This window comes from Danio rerio, chromosome 7 (genome assembly GCF_049306965.1).
Source record: "Danio rerio strain Tuebingen ecotype United States chromosome 7, GRCz12tu, whole genome shotgun sequence".
In the NCBI taxonomy this organism is placed as follows: Eukaryota; Metazoa; Chordata; class Actinopteri; order Cypriniformes; family Danionidae; genus Danio; species Danio rerio.
The window spans coordinates 10,059,005-10,074,821 of NC_133182.1; the positions used below are offsets into that span (position 1 = coordinate 10,059,005).

The 15,817-nt window shown below is 41.7% G+C and overlaps 1 protein-coding gene across 5 annotated transcripts in view; it reads left to right on the top strand.

Moving 5' to 3' along the window:
- The window catches only part of adamts17 (ADAM metallopeptidase with thrombospondin type 1 motif, 17), a 334,091-nt gene that overhangs the window by 195,313 nt on the left and 122,961 nt on the right, over nucleotides 1–15,817 (top strand). For all 5 annotated transcript variants that reach the window (XR_012383118.1, XM_073908056.1, XM_073908057.1 and 2 more), the window contains exons 12-14: nucleotides 2,089–2,234; nucleotides 10,357–10,523; nucleotides 13,233–13,360. Coding sequence is in view for 4 of the 5 variants with exons in the window: in XM_073908056.1 (XP_073764157.1) it covers nucleotides 2,089–2,234; nucleotides 10,357–10,523; nucleotides 13,233–13,360 (441 nt within the window). In the remaining variant the exon portion in view is untranslated. The remainder of the gene's footprint in view (nucleotides 1–2,088; nucleotides 2,235–10,356; nucleotides 10,524–13,232; nucleotides 13,361–15,817) is intronic.

Consider the following 15,817-nt stretch of genomic DNA (forward strand, 5'->3'; position numbering starts at 1 on the left):
CATGAAGCAGAAGCTGCGACTTTTTTTTTCCATATTGTGACGCAGTTCCTAGAGAAAGGGAATATTATATGATAAACTGTGGGTGTGGCTTGTTTTTTGGCTGCGAGCTGATTGGATGTAGTAAGGTTGGAATTTCATTCAGAAAGATGGGGAAAATGGTTTTAGGGGAGTTATTTCATCCTAACAGACTCCTCTTCCCCCTCAACATTTTCATTTGTTGTCAACGCCGACAGTTGGAGGGGCGTGGCTAAGTATGTTAGCTAAGTATGTATAATGACAAAAGCTGCGTCCCAAATGGCACACTATACACTTTGCACTCATGCACTATGTACTTATGCACTTACACACTCAACAGGATAGTATGTGTATGAAGTGTCATCCCAAATAGCACACATATGTTTTTTTACTAAGCGGAAATTCAAACCGTTTCCCTGATGACATTTGACGGTCGCCAAATCAGTGAAATAAACAACCGAATTATCAAATAATACCTGCCGTGAGTATTATCGCATTCATCATCGGGAGGTGCTATAATCACTCTCGTAGGAGAATTTTGCTTTCACCATCCAAAATAAATAGTTATCCAACATGTGCGTCCGATAGCTCCGCCTCTTCCCTACGTAGGCAAACCTGCGGTCGTTGAGTGCGTGAAGTGTCCATCATTACACACTTCATTTTAGCGGCTGAATGAGTGCATCATCCGGGTAATTAAAGTGCACTTATTACTTTTAGAGTTTTCAGTGTGAACGCACTAATTACACTATTTATACTACAAAATGGAGTAGAATAGTGCATAAGTATGCGATTTGGGACGCAGCTTATATCTTGCTGGAGTTTATAGCCGTTTCACTTTACTTCAGGACGCATTAATGCCGCGGTCCGCTCCGCAAGTCTATCGGAGACATTCATAAATATTCCTAGCAAATCCAATAAATGTTTGAGACATACTCGGTACATAAACGCACTAAATCACACTTCAGTCGTGTTTATTTAAGGGCGCGCAAGAAAATCTGCACTTGAGCACCGTATATTTGAGGGCGCGCAAGAAGTTTTGTGCACGAACAGAGGAAGTCTGGGCTCAAGCAGCGATATTGACATTGTTACGATCACCAGCGATCTAACCACCAGAGGTCACTGGTAAACACTCACACACACATAGGACTACAAATCTGCTTCTAAATGGACTAAATATTCAGTCATGCCACACACACACACACACACACCTGCTCCAAGTCTCCACTGATTAGACTCCCACAGCTGATGCTGCTTCTAGACTGATTACTGCACTACATAAACAGCACAGAAACACTCACTGTTGCCGAGTCTTGTTTACTGATATGCGTTTTCCTTTGTCTGCCTTTGTTGTGTTTTTGATTCTTAGCCTAGCTTATCCTTTTGTCCTTGTTTGCCGCCTGCCTTCTGACCTCCTTGCTTATTATATGACTACGATTCTAGATTGTCTGCATATATCTGTTTGCACCTGAATTGACCTTTGCTTGCCTGACAATTCTAATAAACCTGCACGTGGATCCAAACTTCAGTTGTTTGTGTCACTCCCTGCGCTACAGACATGCTCGTAGGCTATTACATGAATGCGAACTTGACTTAATACTGCGCCCATGACATTTGTCTATGAAATAACGCCACATGTAGTTGTAGATCTGTGTAAAATGGCCAACAGAGTCTGCCGCCACAGCTGGAAAAAATCCTAGAGGAAACACTGGTTGACTTTACTTAAAAAAAAGAGTGAACTCGTTGCCTTAAAACTATCAAGTTAACCAACTTTGTGTATAATTATACAAGTTGACTGACTTCGTTTAAAGTAAAATCAACTTGTTGCTTTTAAGGCAAGACTGTCAATACAATTTTACTGTCAATAACGTGGTTATTTCATTTCATAAGATTGTGATTTCATAAAACCAACTTAATTGAATTCAGTGAGAAAAGTCTTGCAAAATGACTTCATGGTGTTATGTTGGATGACTTGAGGATGAGTAAATTAACAGCAAATGTTCATTTTTCATTTGGTGTGTGTGTGTGTGTGTGTGTGTGTGTGTGTGTGTGTGTGTGTGTGTGTGTGTTTATTAGTGGTGCCGGGCCGGTGAGTGTGTCAGTAAGACGCCAATCCCGCAGCATGTGGATGGAGACTGGAGTCCCTGGAGCACGTGGAGCATGTGCAGCCGGACGTGTGGCACAGGAGCACGCTTTCGACAGAGGAAATGCGACAACCCGCCGTAAGCCTTTAGTTTCATCTCTCACTCAATGACCATGTTTACATGTTCTATGTTCTTTAATCGGCGATTCTTTATATGGGAGTCGGTTGCTCTGACAAGGAAGCTAAAAACCATGGCTTCTTGTCGCCAAAGCACCTTTAGAGGTCAGAGGAGTGAGGTTTACCTGCATTGCACTTTGCTAGCTTGCCTCCGTTACACTCACGCCCCTAAACCTCACTCCCATCCCGGACGAGCCCCCACATGTAACCGACCGGTCCTACTGCACCCAACCCGGTCTGAGCTGGGATCAAACTAGCGATTCTTTGTATGTAAGTTTGTTGCTCTAACAAGAAGGCTAAAGATTATGGCTTCTTGTCGCCAAAGCACCTTTTGAGGTCAGAGGAGTGAGGTTTACCTGCATAGCACTTCGCTAGTTAGTCTCTGTTGCAATAATTATGACATTTGAATGTAAATATTAAGTGTAAGTTAATTGTTAAGTACAGGAAGGACTTTCATGGTGCTATATATGCTGGGGGTGTGAATTATAATGGTGCTCGATTTAAAATTATTAGTCATTTAAAAAATCGATGTATTTGGTGTCCATGAAAAAGTGGGAACCATGATAAGATAATAATGATTATGGTGTTTACATGAGTTGCTTTTTGAATGTTCCTTTTATCTTTTATATTATAGTGCATATTTTGATTAATGTCATTACGTCACCATTCAACGCTAGTTTCCTCTAACGTTTCACACATCAGTTGATGTTCACATCAGCTGACCAAAAATGTGCTCTCTTGCTTGAAGCCATTATCATTTGTTTGTTGTCAAACGCGTGACAGCTGCCTTGTGTGCGTCTGGTCGCAAATTTTAGTGAAAGTACTGCAAAATGGTTTGGTTGTGATGTTTACATGCCTGTACTGCACTTCACTATGACTTTAGTCGAATTAATGCATAGTTCAGACTGCGTGACTTTAGCCCCGATTTTTGCTCGCCGACAGGTTTTGAGAAGTCGCCCACAAATGCCTGAAATCACAGGCAAATCTGTGCTCATGCACGTGAGTGACAATCACACAGTATGAACTTTCAAAGATGCGATCTGAGAGAATCGCCGATGAGTCGCCGATGCCTGTGAGATATTTGGCGTGCTAAATATCTGGAGCTGTCGGCAATTCAAATCATGCCGTGTGAATTGAGTTTTGACTGAAAATAACATCAGCGATCGCCTACAGCCAATGAGAGAGCAGCATTCACTTGTGTGTGCGTGTGTGTATACCTGCTGCAGGCCAGCGGGAGGCTGGGGGAGAAGTTAAAAGCGATCTTTTTCGGTTTATTTGGACCCACGAAATGGAGTAAAAAACTAGTGGAGGTTTGACAGGACTCAGGAGCAACCGTGTCTGTTTGACGTTTCATACAGAAAGAAATTAGCTTATTATCAACTTAAGTTGAGGAGAAATGGCTAATTCCCTTTAAACCCAGGTGAGCAAACATGTACATGTTCAACCGCATTAAAGGCTTTTTTCTCATTATGTAGTTAATAACAAAAGATACACTACATGTTTTTGGCTGTGAGACGTAGTTTGGACGAAGTTGTCGGCGATTCTTCCTATAGTAAAGTCATGCAATGTGAATGTCCCAGTCGCCGATCCATCATGCAGTGTAAACAAAGCAGCGACGAAACGCAAGCCCAGATAGTCATGCAGTGTGAAAACATCTGTGACACGACTACTTTGAAAATCATGCAGTCTGTACTAGGCATAAGGTAATCAAAAAAGGCTGTTTACATGGTCGACTCTAATGCCGAGTTCAGACTGCATGATTTTTACAGTAGTCATGTCACAGATGTTTTCACACTGCATGACTATCTGGGCTGGCGTTTCGTCGCTGCTTTGTTTACACTCCAAGATGGATCAGCGACTGGGACTTTCACATTGCATGACTTTACTATAGGAAGAATCGCCGACAACTTCGTCCAAACTACGTCTCACAGCCAAAAACACGTAGTATATCTTTTGTTATTAACTACATAATGAGAAAGAAGCCTTTAATGGGGTAGAAAATGTACATGTTTGCTCATCTGGGTTTAAAGGGAATTAGCCATTTCTCCTCAACGTTGATAATAAACTAATTTCTTTCTGTATGAAACATCAAACAGACACGGTTGCTCCTGAGTCCTGTCAAACCTCCACTAGTTTTTCCTCCATTTTGTGGGTCCAAATAAACCAAAAAAGATCGCTTTTAACTTCTCCCCCAGCCTCCCGCTGGCCTGCAGCAGGTTTACACACACGCACACACAAGTGAAAGCTGCTCTCTCATTGGCTGTAGGCGATCGCTGATGTTATTTTCAGTCAAAACTCAATTCACATGGCATGATTTGAATCGCCGACAGCTCCAGATATTTAGCACGCCAAATATCTCACAGGTATCGGCGACTCATCGGCGATTCTCTCAGATCGCGTCTTTGAAAGTTCATACTGTGTGATTGTCACTCACGTGCACGAGCAGCGATTTGCCTGTGATTTCAGGCATTTGTCGGCGACTTCTCAAAACCTGTCGGCGAGCCAAAATCGGGGCTAAAATCACTCAGTCTGAACTAGGCATTAATCAGAGTATTGTCTTAATCATATTTAAATCACATTATTGGTGTCCATGTTAACGAACGTAGTTGTTTTTAAAAAGTAGTCAGCATGTCAAGTGTTCAAATCACTCAGTGGCCTTTACTTTTCATTTAATATACAAAAAGCAGACTAGTATTGTCAACAAGCAGGCCGTAACCTAATATTTCATTAAAACCTAATATCCGATCCAGAGATGATGTGACTCAGTGCAAACACAGTCATCATCCAAACCCACAATGCACCACAATAATCTTGTTTTTGTTTTGGCAGGAACAAGTTTTCCTCTCACTCTCCTCCTTCATCTAATGACGCCGTTTCTCTCAGAGTGTCATTTCTCAACGTCTGACAGCCTGCCAGAGAGCTTGTTAAACTGTCTGTGTGTGTGTGTGTGTGTGTGTGTGTTTTAAACTTGATATAATAATTCAGCGTTCTCTCTTTATTTCCAGCTTTAACAGTGTGCAATTTGTGAACGGTGGTCCAAGATGTGCAGTTTTGGTTTTTGGGCGCTTGTAAGGTAATCGCTCTTTTGTGTGCACTACTCTATTGTGGATCGTAAAAACATTTGGAGCTGCATCAAGCACACCCAAGAGCGAAAAAGGAGGAAAAATGAGGCAGACGTGATCTGTTTCTAAGCAGAATTGAGAAATTTGATTTGCGTATAATAAAAAATAAAGCAGTAGATGCAAGAATAGTCTTTGAGTTTTGGATAAGTTTACTTGGGAAAGCCCACATTGGCTATCTCTGCTCAAAGTTTCAACAAAGACTGTACATTTTAGCGAGATAGATTGGAGTAACTTACAATTAGTGATGCATATTGGAAGAAACTAGCATTGCGATATTTCTAACCCAGGCACATTGCGGATTTGTACCCAGGTCTACATTTCTTGGGACAGCAAAATACATAAACTTAAGGCCCGTGCACATTGGGACGCTTTTTGCCCACATTTTCTGTCAACGTTTAACAAAATAAAGGGCGCCAATGTGTTCGTGCACACCAACGCGCAAAACGCCAGGCATAAAAGCTACTTTTTTTAAGAAATGCTCGTTTTTTTGTTTTGATGTGCTGCGTCAAAACCTTTTTGCATGGAGCTCCTGAAGTTACAGTAAACAGAACTTGGAGCCGCTCAGTTGCAAAACTGTCAATGCGAGTGCCCAGAGATGCCCAAAGGCGAAATGAATGTGGAGCTGCTTATTGCACTGATGAACAATAATCATTTCTTCATCACTAGAGCTGGAGCTGCTACTTGAACCATCCATGCTTGTTCAAATCGCTCGTAACTTTAACAACAAGCGTGTCAACTTTCTGTGTTCTACTTCTGTGTTACAAGCCGGTATCAAAAGTTGTGGAGCATAATCTAACGTCAAAGTGTGATTTTGCATACTCTTCTGCTCGAAGGCCAGTGAAAATCATTTTAGTTTAAATTTGGAAAAACAAATTGGAAAAAAAACGCTGAGGATAAACGCAAACAAAAAGCATGCAGTGACGATGTCTGCTCGTAGTTTTTGTTCTTGCAAATACAGCAGAGGGCACAATACACACTTCAGCCAACCAAGCCAGCTTGCTGTCGACTGATTGACTGAATGACTGACCCACCCACCCCCTTTCCTTAACCCAGGCATGTCCAAACTTGGTCCTGAAGGGCCGGTGTCCTGCAAAGTTTAGTTCCAACCCCAGTCAGACACACCTGGGCTAGCTAATCAAGCTCTTATTAGGCTTTCTAGAAACATCCTTGCAGGTGTGTTGAGGAAAGCTGGAGCTAAAATCTGCAGGACATCGGCCCTCCAGGACTGAGTTTGGACATGCCTGCCTTAACCTAACTGATAGTGTTTTCAAAAGCAATGCGTGGCGAGCTACTGGGCAAACTGGTAACACCAGAAAACTCATCCCTTGCGCGAAAAGAAACAGAAGCTGTCAGTGCGCCTCAAAGCATTCGTTTGGCAAACATATTTCAATACAAACTAATTCAATTCATCTTTATTTCTATAGGGATTTTACTATTTGAATTGTGTCAAAGCTGCTTAACATAGAAGTTCTAGTAAATGGAAACTGTGTCAGTCCCACGGAAGAGCAAATCCATTGATGAGCAGCTCCACAAGTCCCAAACCAAGCAAGCCAGTGGTGACAGCGGCGAGGAACAAACTACATCAATTGACGAAAGTCAAAGAAAAAACGTCGAGAGAAACCAGGCTCAGTTGGACACAACCATTTCTCCTCTGGCCAAACTTCTTGTGCAGAGCTGCAGTTTAGGTGCCGGAGGCTGAAGAACTCCATCGTGGAAGCTGCAGGTATGAGAGGACACCGGCTGGTGTACAGGCTGGCCCACGGGATCAGTGCAGAGACTCGTCTGTCACTAGGGTCCTTCAGGAATCATGCTCTCCACTCCTCCATGTCCACCACAGCATCTGCCCAGGATACGGCCTGGTCCAAGATTATGGATACCTCGGGACTAATAAAAACAGACTAACATACGTGCAGATGTCATTCAAATTATAAAGTTTTTTGGGAAGTGTTCCCGGCTCCGGATACCCTAAATAATGCAGACTAACAATCCTTTAGTCGATTTGGATTTGGCCCACATGCTGCAGTGAATTACGGTACATGACTGGACCAAATCTGGGTTCCAGACAAGGGCCAAACACAGACCATATCTGGGCCAAGTCTCAGCCAAGTTAATAACTCTGAACTGGGCCAGATAGGTCGGTGTGTCTCGATTGCAATGAAATTGATAAACCCATGAAGCGTTGCACTTTAGGCACACTATGGGCATGCTTTTTCTCAAAGTGACCTGATTGTTAGAAGTTTTTTTTTTACTCAAATTTTTTTTAATGCATTTTAAATGTGGGTCAAGACTAGCCAAACTCACGCGACCCACACATCAATTTTTAAATTCTGGGCCAATTACTACGTTTTACATCTACGTTTTACATCAAGATCTAAATCTTGTGTACCGCCTTAAAGACGGTGCCACCTCTGCCAAACCTGGGCCATGTTTGACCCAAATGCTGTATGCCAGTGCCGGATGAATGCCTGCTGTGCCAGCTTTGTGCCAAATCTGGGCCAGAATTGTTCTCCAGAATATTTCATAGTCTCCAGAACTGCAGACAGAAGCTCGTATCCACAATTAAAAAAAAAAAAAAAACTGTTGTATTTCTTTACTGCTGATATGCAGTTTGCTAGAAGTGTTGAATTAGTGTAGTGCCCCTACTATCCATATTAGTTATATTAGTAAAAAATGGGTTTCTTGTAAAAAAGGCTTGCCATATTTTATTGAAAATATAATGAAAAAAATATTCATATTAAAACAGTAAAACGATTAATCTGAGAAGATATAGCAAAAAACTGCAATGCAGGGCATAGCTTTTGGCCAAATTTGGGGCTTGTTGCATTAAAGCCCTGAGAGAAGATAGAGTTTATCTCAGAACACAGAGTGGTAATAATGATATGTTTAAATAGTATAACACATAGGAATTTTAGTGCTTATCGGACAAGGGTGCAAGCCAGGTTAACAATCATGATCCAATCGCTCAGGCATCACTGCAATTGATATCACCACATGGGCTCAGGACCACATGGGCTCAGTTACATCCAAAAATGCCAGTTAAAACTATACTGTGCCAAAAAAAGCCCTATGTTAACAGTGTCCAGAAGCGCTGTCGACTTCTCTGAGCTCAAAGGCATCTGGGATGGACCATCACACAGTGGAAATGTGCACTGTGGTCAGATGAATCAGCATTTAAGGTTTTTTTTTTTGGTGGGGGAATGGATGCTGTGTGCTCTGGACCAAAGAAGAAAAGGATCATCGCTTACCTCTGTGTTGAGGACTTTCCCGCCGCAATCTGTTTGTCTGGTTAGCTCAACATGTACTTCGGCAGACTTGAGACACAGAGAGGAGCTGACCACGACGTTGACGATGCCCGGGTTTGACTCCAGGGAAGAGTGGTTCCAGAAATAAGATCCGACAAAAACAGAATCCAAAAAATAAAGTGAACAAGTGAATAACAGGCTGAGAATGTGGTCAAATCATAAAAACTTGGTAAAAAATAGACAAGGGCTTTTCTTTTTCTGTACACCTTTTTTTGTAAATTGTTGGTTGGGTTTAGGGAAGTAAGCGAGTGGATGGGGGGGAGGGGGTCAATCGGTAAAACTGTTTGAGTTTAGGGAAGGAGGAGGAGGGTGGGTCGGCCACCCAGTCAATCATTCAGCCAGTCGGATAGACGGTCGTTCAACAGCGGCTTCTTGTGGGTTTACGCGAGAACGGCTACGAGAGACGTTTGAGATGCGAAAAAGCGCGAACAGCGGCCTCTTGCGTATTCGAGAAAACAAAAACTGCACAAATACATACCTCCCGGGACGTACTTTGCAGTTTCCAGAAACGTCTATGGGACTACGTTTTCAGAATGAGCCTAGGTTGGTTATGGTATGGGGTTGTGTCAGTGCCCTTGACAAAGGTAACTTGCACTTCTGTGATGCACCAATATTGCTGAAAAGTACATCGAGATTTTGTAGCACAATATGCTGCCTTCTTTTTTCTAGGCTGCAGAGGAAGAGGATACAGGTACTTGACTGGCCTGTCTGCAGTCCCGACCAGTCTCCAATAGAGAATGTGTGCCACATTTTGAAACGCAAAATGCTACGATGAAGACCTGTTGCCCAACTTAAGACATATTTGCTGGAAGAATGGGTGAAAATTACACCTGAAACACTTCATCATTTGGTGTCTTCAGTCCCTAAACGTCTTTTAAGTGTTGTGAAAAGGAATGGCAACATTACAAAGTGCTAAAGGCTTCACTGTTCCAACCTTTTTTGAAATGTGTTGCAAGAAAATTGGGCTAGGTGTTTATTTGGAAAAATTTTATAAAATCATGAGGAACACCTTCAATAATGTTTGTTGTGTTGTCTGGAATGAAATAAAAGTCATAGTAAATTTAGAAATCACTACTTTCCTGCTTTATTGCGTTTTGCGTACTGTCCCATCTTTTTCTGATTTGGGCTTGTTCTTTACTTTATGTTTGATTAATTAAAGGCAACTTTTGTGAGCATAAAAAACTTTCAAAATTAAAGTGAAAGATCTGACCAACCACAAAATACATTAAGTAGATTCTTCCGCGATTAAGGTATACCTTAAACCAGAAGGAGAAACATCAATACAGTTCTGTCAGGCAAACTCATTAAAATGAGAAGGCAGGCTGGGAAACTCTGACCATTTGGAGAGACTCTCAGAGGAAAAGAGACAGATTGAACGATGGAACATGATGGAGACTGTGAAAATGCGAGGAGACGTGTTATCCAACAGGTTTGAGCCGGTTATGTTGTCAGCTGTCATCATTAGAGGCAGTGATACATGAAGGTTTATGGGACTATAGGTAAAGGAAAAATCAGTCATTTTTAGCCTGACCTCTGTCACACAACCTCTCCTCAATCACTGTCCTACAGCCAGAGTAATGATCTTCAGGTTCCGACCATTCAGCTTTTAATTCATCTTCAGCTCATATAAGTGGATTTCTTGTTGTTTCTGTTTGTGCAGGCCCGGTCCAGGAGGAAAATACTGTCAGAAGGCCAGTGTTGAGCATAAAGTGTGTGAGGGTCCGCCGTGTACAAAGGGTCTGCCTACATTTAGAGACCAGCAGTGTCAATCTCATGAGCGACAAGCCAGTAAGAAGAGCCAGATGTGGACAGCTGTCATCGATGATGGTAAGGCTATCTATTTAGTGTTGGAGATTTCATGGCTAAATTTGAGTCGCCTTGCGGCTAATCCTCACTGATTGCACATTTCACCAGTAAGAGCAGAGTGTAAAGGTTTAAATAGCAGAGTAATAGCACAGTTCTGCAAAAAATATTGCAATGAACTCATTACAGGTAACATATCAGAGTTCAAAAGAGGACAAGTTGTTGTTGCGCTTCTCATTGGCGCATCTATGACCAAAAAAGCAAGTCTTTGTGATTTATAAAGAGCCACGGTATCTAGGGTAATGTCAGCATACCACCAAGATGGACGAACCACATCCAATAGGAGTAACTGTGGACCAAAGAGGAAGGTGTCTAAAAGATATGTCCGGGTGCTAATCCTGATTGTATCTAAAAAAACAGAAAACCACAGCTGCCCACCTCACTGCAGAAATGAATACTCACCTAACTCTCCTGTTTCCACCCAAACTGTTCAGTGGGAGCTCCACTGGGTCAATATACATGGCCGGGCTACTATACTTATACCTTTGGTCACTCGTGCCAATGCCAAACATTTGTTTTAATGGGGCCATCAGCGAAAAACCTTGAACTGTAGACTATGTGACACATGTAATGTTTTCTGGTGAGTTACGATGTCAAGAAGCATCTATCTATCTATCTTATCTATCTATCTATCTATCTATCTATCTATCTATCTATCTATCTATCTATCTATCTATCTATCTATCTGTCTGTCTGTCTGTCTGTCTGTCTGTCTGTCTGTCTGTCTGTCTGTCTGTCTGTCTGTCTGTCTGTCCATCCATCATCCATCCATCCATCCATCAATCCATCCATCCATCCATCCATCCTATACAGTGTATATCCATCCATCCATTCATCCATCCATCCTATACAGTGTATATCCATCCATCCATCCATCCATCCATCCATCCATCCTATACAGTGTCTGTCTATCCATCCATCCATCCATCCATCCATTCTATACAGTGTATATCCACCCATCCATCCTATACAGTGTCTGTCCATTCATCCATCCATCCATCCATCCATCCATCCATCCATCCATCCATCCATCCATCCATCCATCCATCCATCCATCCATCCATCCATCCTTTACAGTGTATATCCATCCATCCATCCATCCATCCATCCATCCATCCTATACAGTGTCTGTCTGTCTGTCTGTCTGTCTGTCCGTCCGTCCGTCCGTCCGTCCGTCCGTCCGTCCGTCCGTCCATCCATCCATCCATCCATCCATCCATCCATCCATCCATCCATCCATCCATCCATCCTATACAGTGTATATCCATCCATCCATCCATCCATCCCATACAGTGTATATCCATCCATCCATCCATCCATCCATCACCCATCCATCCTATACAGTGTCTGTCTGTCCATCCATCCATCCATCCATCCATCCATCCATCCATCCATCCATCTATCCATCCGTCCAATAATTCATCCATCTGTCCTATACAGTGTCTGTCTATCTATCTGTCCATCCATCCATCCATCCATCCATCCATCCATCCATCCATCCATCCATCCATCCATCCATCCATCCATCCTTCCATCCATCCATCCATTTATCCATCCAATACAGTGCCTATCTATCTATCTGTCTATCTATCTATCTATCTATCTATCTATCTATCTATCTATCTATCTATCTATCTATCTATCTATCTATCTATCTATCTATCTATCTATCTATCTATCTATCTATCTATCTATCTATCTATCTATCTATCTATCTATCTATCTATCTATCTATCTATTTATCTATCTATCCAATAATTCATCCATCCGTCCTATACAGTGTCTGTCTGTCTATCCATCCATCCATCCATCCATCCATCCATCCATCCATCCATCCATCCATCCATCCATCCATCCATCCATCCATCCATCCATCCATCCATCCTATACAGTGTATATCCATCCATCCATCCATTTATCCATCTTTACAGTGTATATCTATCCATCTATCTGTCTGTCCGTCCGTCTAATTATCCATCCATCCATCGTTTGTTATTTCTTTCTATAATGTGTTGTTCCATATGTTCATTATTGGTTTGTTCTTTCTTTCTCATTCATCAGAACTGTAATATTCTGAAGTATCATTTTTATCGGAAAACAATGTTTTCTATTTCATAACTTTAATACACAATATTTATTTGCTATGATAGCAACTCATTTCCTGAAATCATATTGAAACAAAATAAACAACAACCAGCACAAACCGCGTCCTGTGCACCTGAAAGCTCTCCACTTTGTGACGACAGTCGTAACGCAGCAGCACTCGCTGTACTTTCCTGCACAATAGCAGAAACAAACTCTAAACACTCGAGAGTCACTTACCCACATTCACTCCATCAGCACCAAACCCTGCAACTTTCATCTTCGCCAGACCGAAGGAGCACCAGGTTCAGCTCTTAAATCACAACACGTCACTCAGAAACGAGCTTGTGATCTTCTTAAGTAGACTCTGTAATACTGTGAGTGCACTTCATGTGTTCTGGCGGAAAGTACACACACACTTGTGCCTCCTTCAGCTTCAAAGCTCGATTGACTGATAGAGTGAATGCTATAAAACAACATTTGTGAGGAAATTGGAGAACAAATACGCACATTAAATCTGATGCATGTACATGCGAGATACCATTTAGGTATGCTAAAGTATGTTTTCATTCATGTGTGTTTATTTCCTAGAAAAGCCGTGTGCTTTGTATTGCACACCCGTCGGCAGTGATTCCCCAGTGTTAGTGGCAGAACGGGTGCTGGACGGGACGCCATGTGGACCTTATGAGAGCGACCTGTGTGTGAACGGAAAATGCCAGGTGTGTTTTAAACAAATATATGTATTTTTTATTTATATGTTTATTTATTGCTTATTATTTTTGTCTTCTAACAACAGCAATGCCTTTTAGCTTACTGTTTCTATTTTATTTTTCTAATGAAAACTCAACCTGACCTTTTAAGTTACTATAGACTGTACATTGTATTCAAATTCCCCTATTTTTTCACTCTGTTATATTGCAGCCATTTGCTAAAGTCATTTAAGTTCATTTCTCATTAATGTCCACACAGCACCCCATAATAACACACAATCAAAAAAACTTAATTGTTGACATTTTTGCAGATTTATTAAAAAAAGAACTGAAATATCACATGGTCATAAGTATTCAGACCCTCTGCTCAGTATTTAGTAGAAGCTCCAAGTTTTTCACACCTGGATTTGGGGATCCTCTGCCATTCCTCCTTGCAGATCCTGTCCAGTTCTGTCAGGTTGGATGGTAAACATTGGTGGGCATCCATTTTTAGGTCTCTCCAGAGATGCTCAATTGGGTTTAAGTCAGGGCTTTGGCTTGGCCATTTAAGAATAGTCACAGAATTGTTGTGAAGCCGCTCCTTTATTATTTTAGCTGTGTGCTTAGGGTCAGTTTGTCTTGTTGGAAGGTAAACCTTCGACCCAGTCTGAGGTCCTGAGCACTCTGGAGAAGGCTTTCATCCCTGTACTTAGCCGCTTTCATCTTTCCCTCAATTGCAACTAGTTGTCCTGTCCTCGCAGCTGAAAAACACCCCCACAGCATGATGCTTCCACCACCATGCTTCACAGATGGTGCTGTATTACACAGGTGATGAGCAGGGCATGGTTTTCTCCACAGCTTAGAATTGAGGCCAAAAAGTTCTATCTTTAGTCCCTTTCACACATACAGACCTTTGCGGAAAATTACCGGCAATTTTCCGGAAAGGTTGTATGTGTGAACAGGCCCTTTTTGAAAATACAGGTAAATTCGTTCTGGCTATTTTCCGGAAAGAGAAGTTGTAACATTACCGGTAATTTGCCGGAATGCTGCGCTGTGTGAACGCAGAAGGAAGATTGCCGGAAAGAGCGTGTCCACGTCTAGAACGTGCTGACATGAGACGCCTGCTTTAGTCAATCAGAACTGTCAGACGCATTCACCTCCACGCGGTTTATGAGAATAAAAGTCTTTGAATATTTTTCCAGACACATTTAGCTGCTAGATGTTAGTCAGATAACGTTTCTATGTTCCTTCTTAACGCTAACTGTGTAAATAATTATCGATAAAATGTTTATGATAATCCGTTGTTTGTTTATCTTCAAGCTTTGCGTGTGCACACACACATATCATGAACATCTCGACATGCGAAAGTGTTCCTCTATATGTTTTCATTGGAGTTGTAATCAATACTGATCCATCCAAAGAGTTTGTAATGCAGTCAAATGTTTACAAACACAAGCGCAGCCGTTTAGAGGTCATTTCTGGTTAATGATGTCAGAATTTACCGGCATTTTGCGATGGATGTGTAAATGCTCTTTTCCGGAAAATTTCCGTAACGTCCTCGCCTGTGTGAACAGCGCTTTTTTGAATTTACCGGTAAAGTCATTCCGGAAATTTTCCGGATATTTACCGTTATCACTGTGTGAAAGGGGCTTTTATCTCATCAGACAATCTTATTTCTTATCATCTCGGATTCCTTCAGGTGTTTTTAGCAAACTCCACTGAGGCGAAGCTTCTGTCAGGCCACTTTGCCATAAAGCCCTGACTGGTCTTTCTACAACTTTTTTCTGTCTCCCAACTCCATCACTGGAGCTCAGCCACAGTGATCTTTGGGTTCTTTTTTAATTCTCTCACCAAGGCTCTTCTCCCCTGAAAGCTCAGTTTGGCTGGTGGCCATCTCTAGGAAGGGTTCCAGTCATCCCAAACATCTTCTATTTAAGGCCACTGTGCTCTTAGGAACCTGAAGTCCAGCAGAAATGTTTTTGTAACCATGGCTAGATCTGTGCCTTGCCACAATTCTGTCTCTGAGCTCTTCAGGCAGTTCTTTTAACCACATGTATTAATATTATTGAATTTTTTTTTTTTTTTTTTTAATGTATACATCATATTAAAAAAAAGTTTCCAAAGTTTGAGCTACAGTAATATAATAGTATTATTTAAAAAAAAAATTGCATGTCTTAAATGAACAGCCAAAATGGTTTTTAAAATGTATAAAAGTTAAAGAAAGAACATTTCTAAATACACCCTTAATGATTTTTCTGAACTATTTGTTTAAAGGAGGGGTCACCAAACTGTCCTGCAGATTTTAGCTCTAACCCTAATTAAACACACCTGAAGAAGCTAATCAAGGTCTTACTAGGTAGACTTGAAACAATCAGGCAGGTGTGTTGAGGCAAGTTGGAGCTAAACCCTGCAGGTACACCAGCCCTCCAGGACCGAGATTGGTGACCCCTGGTTTAAAGTGTAAGGTTGTCTGTCACTGATGGCTCT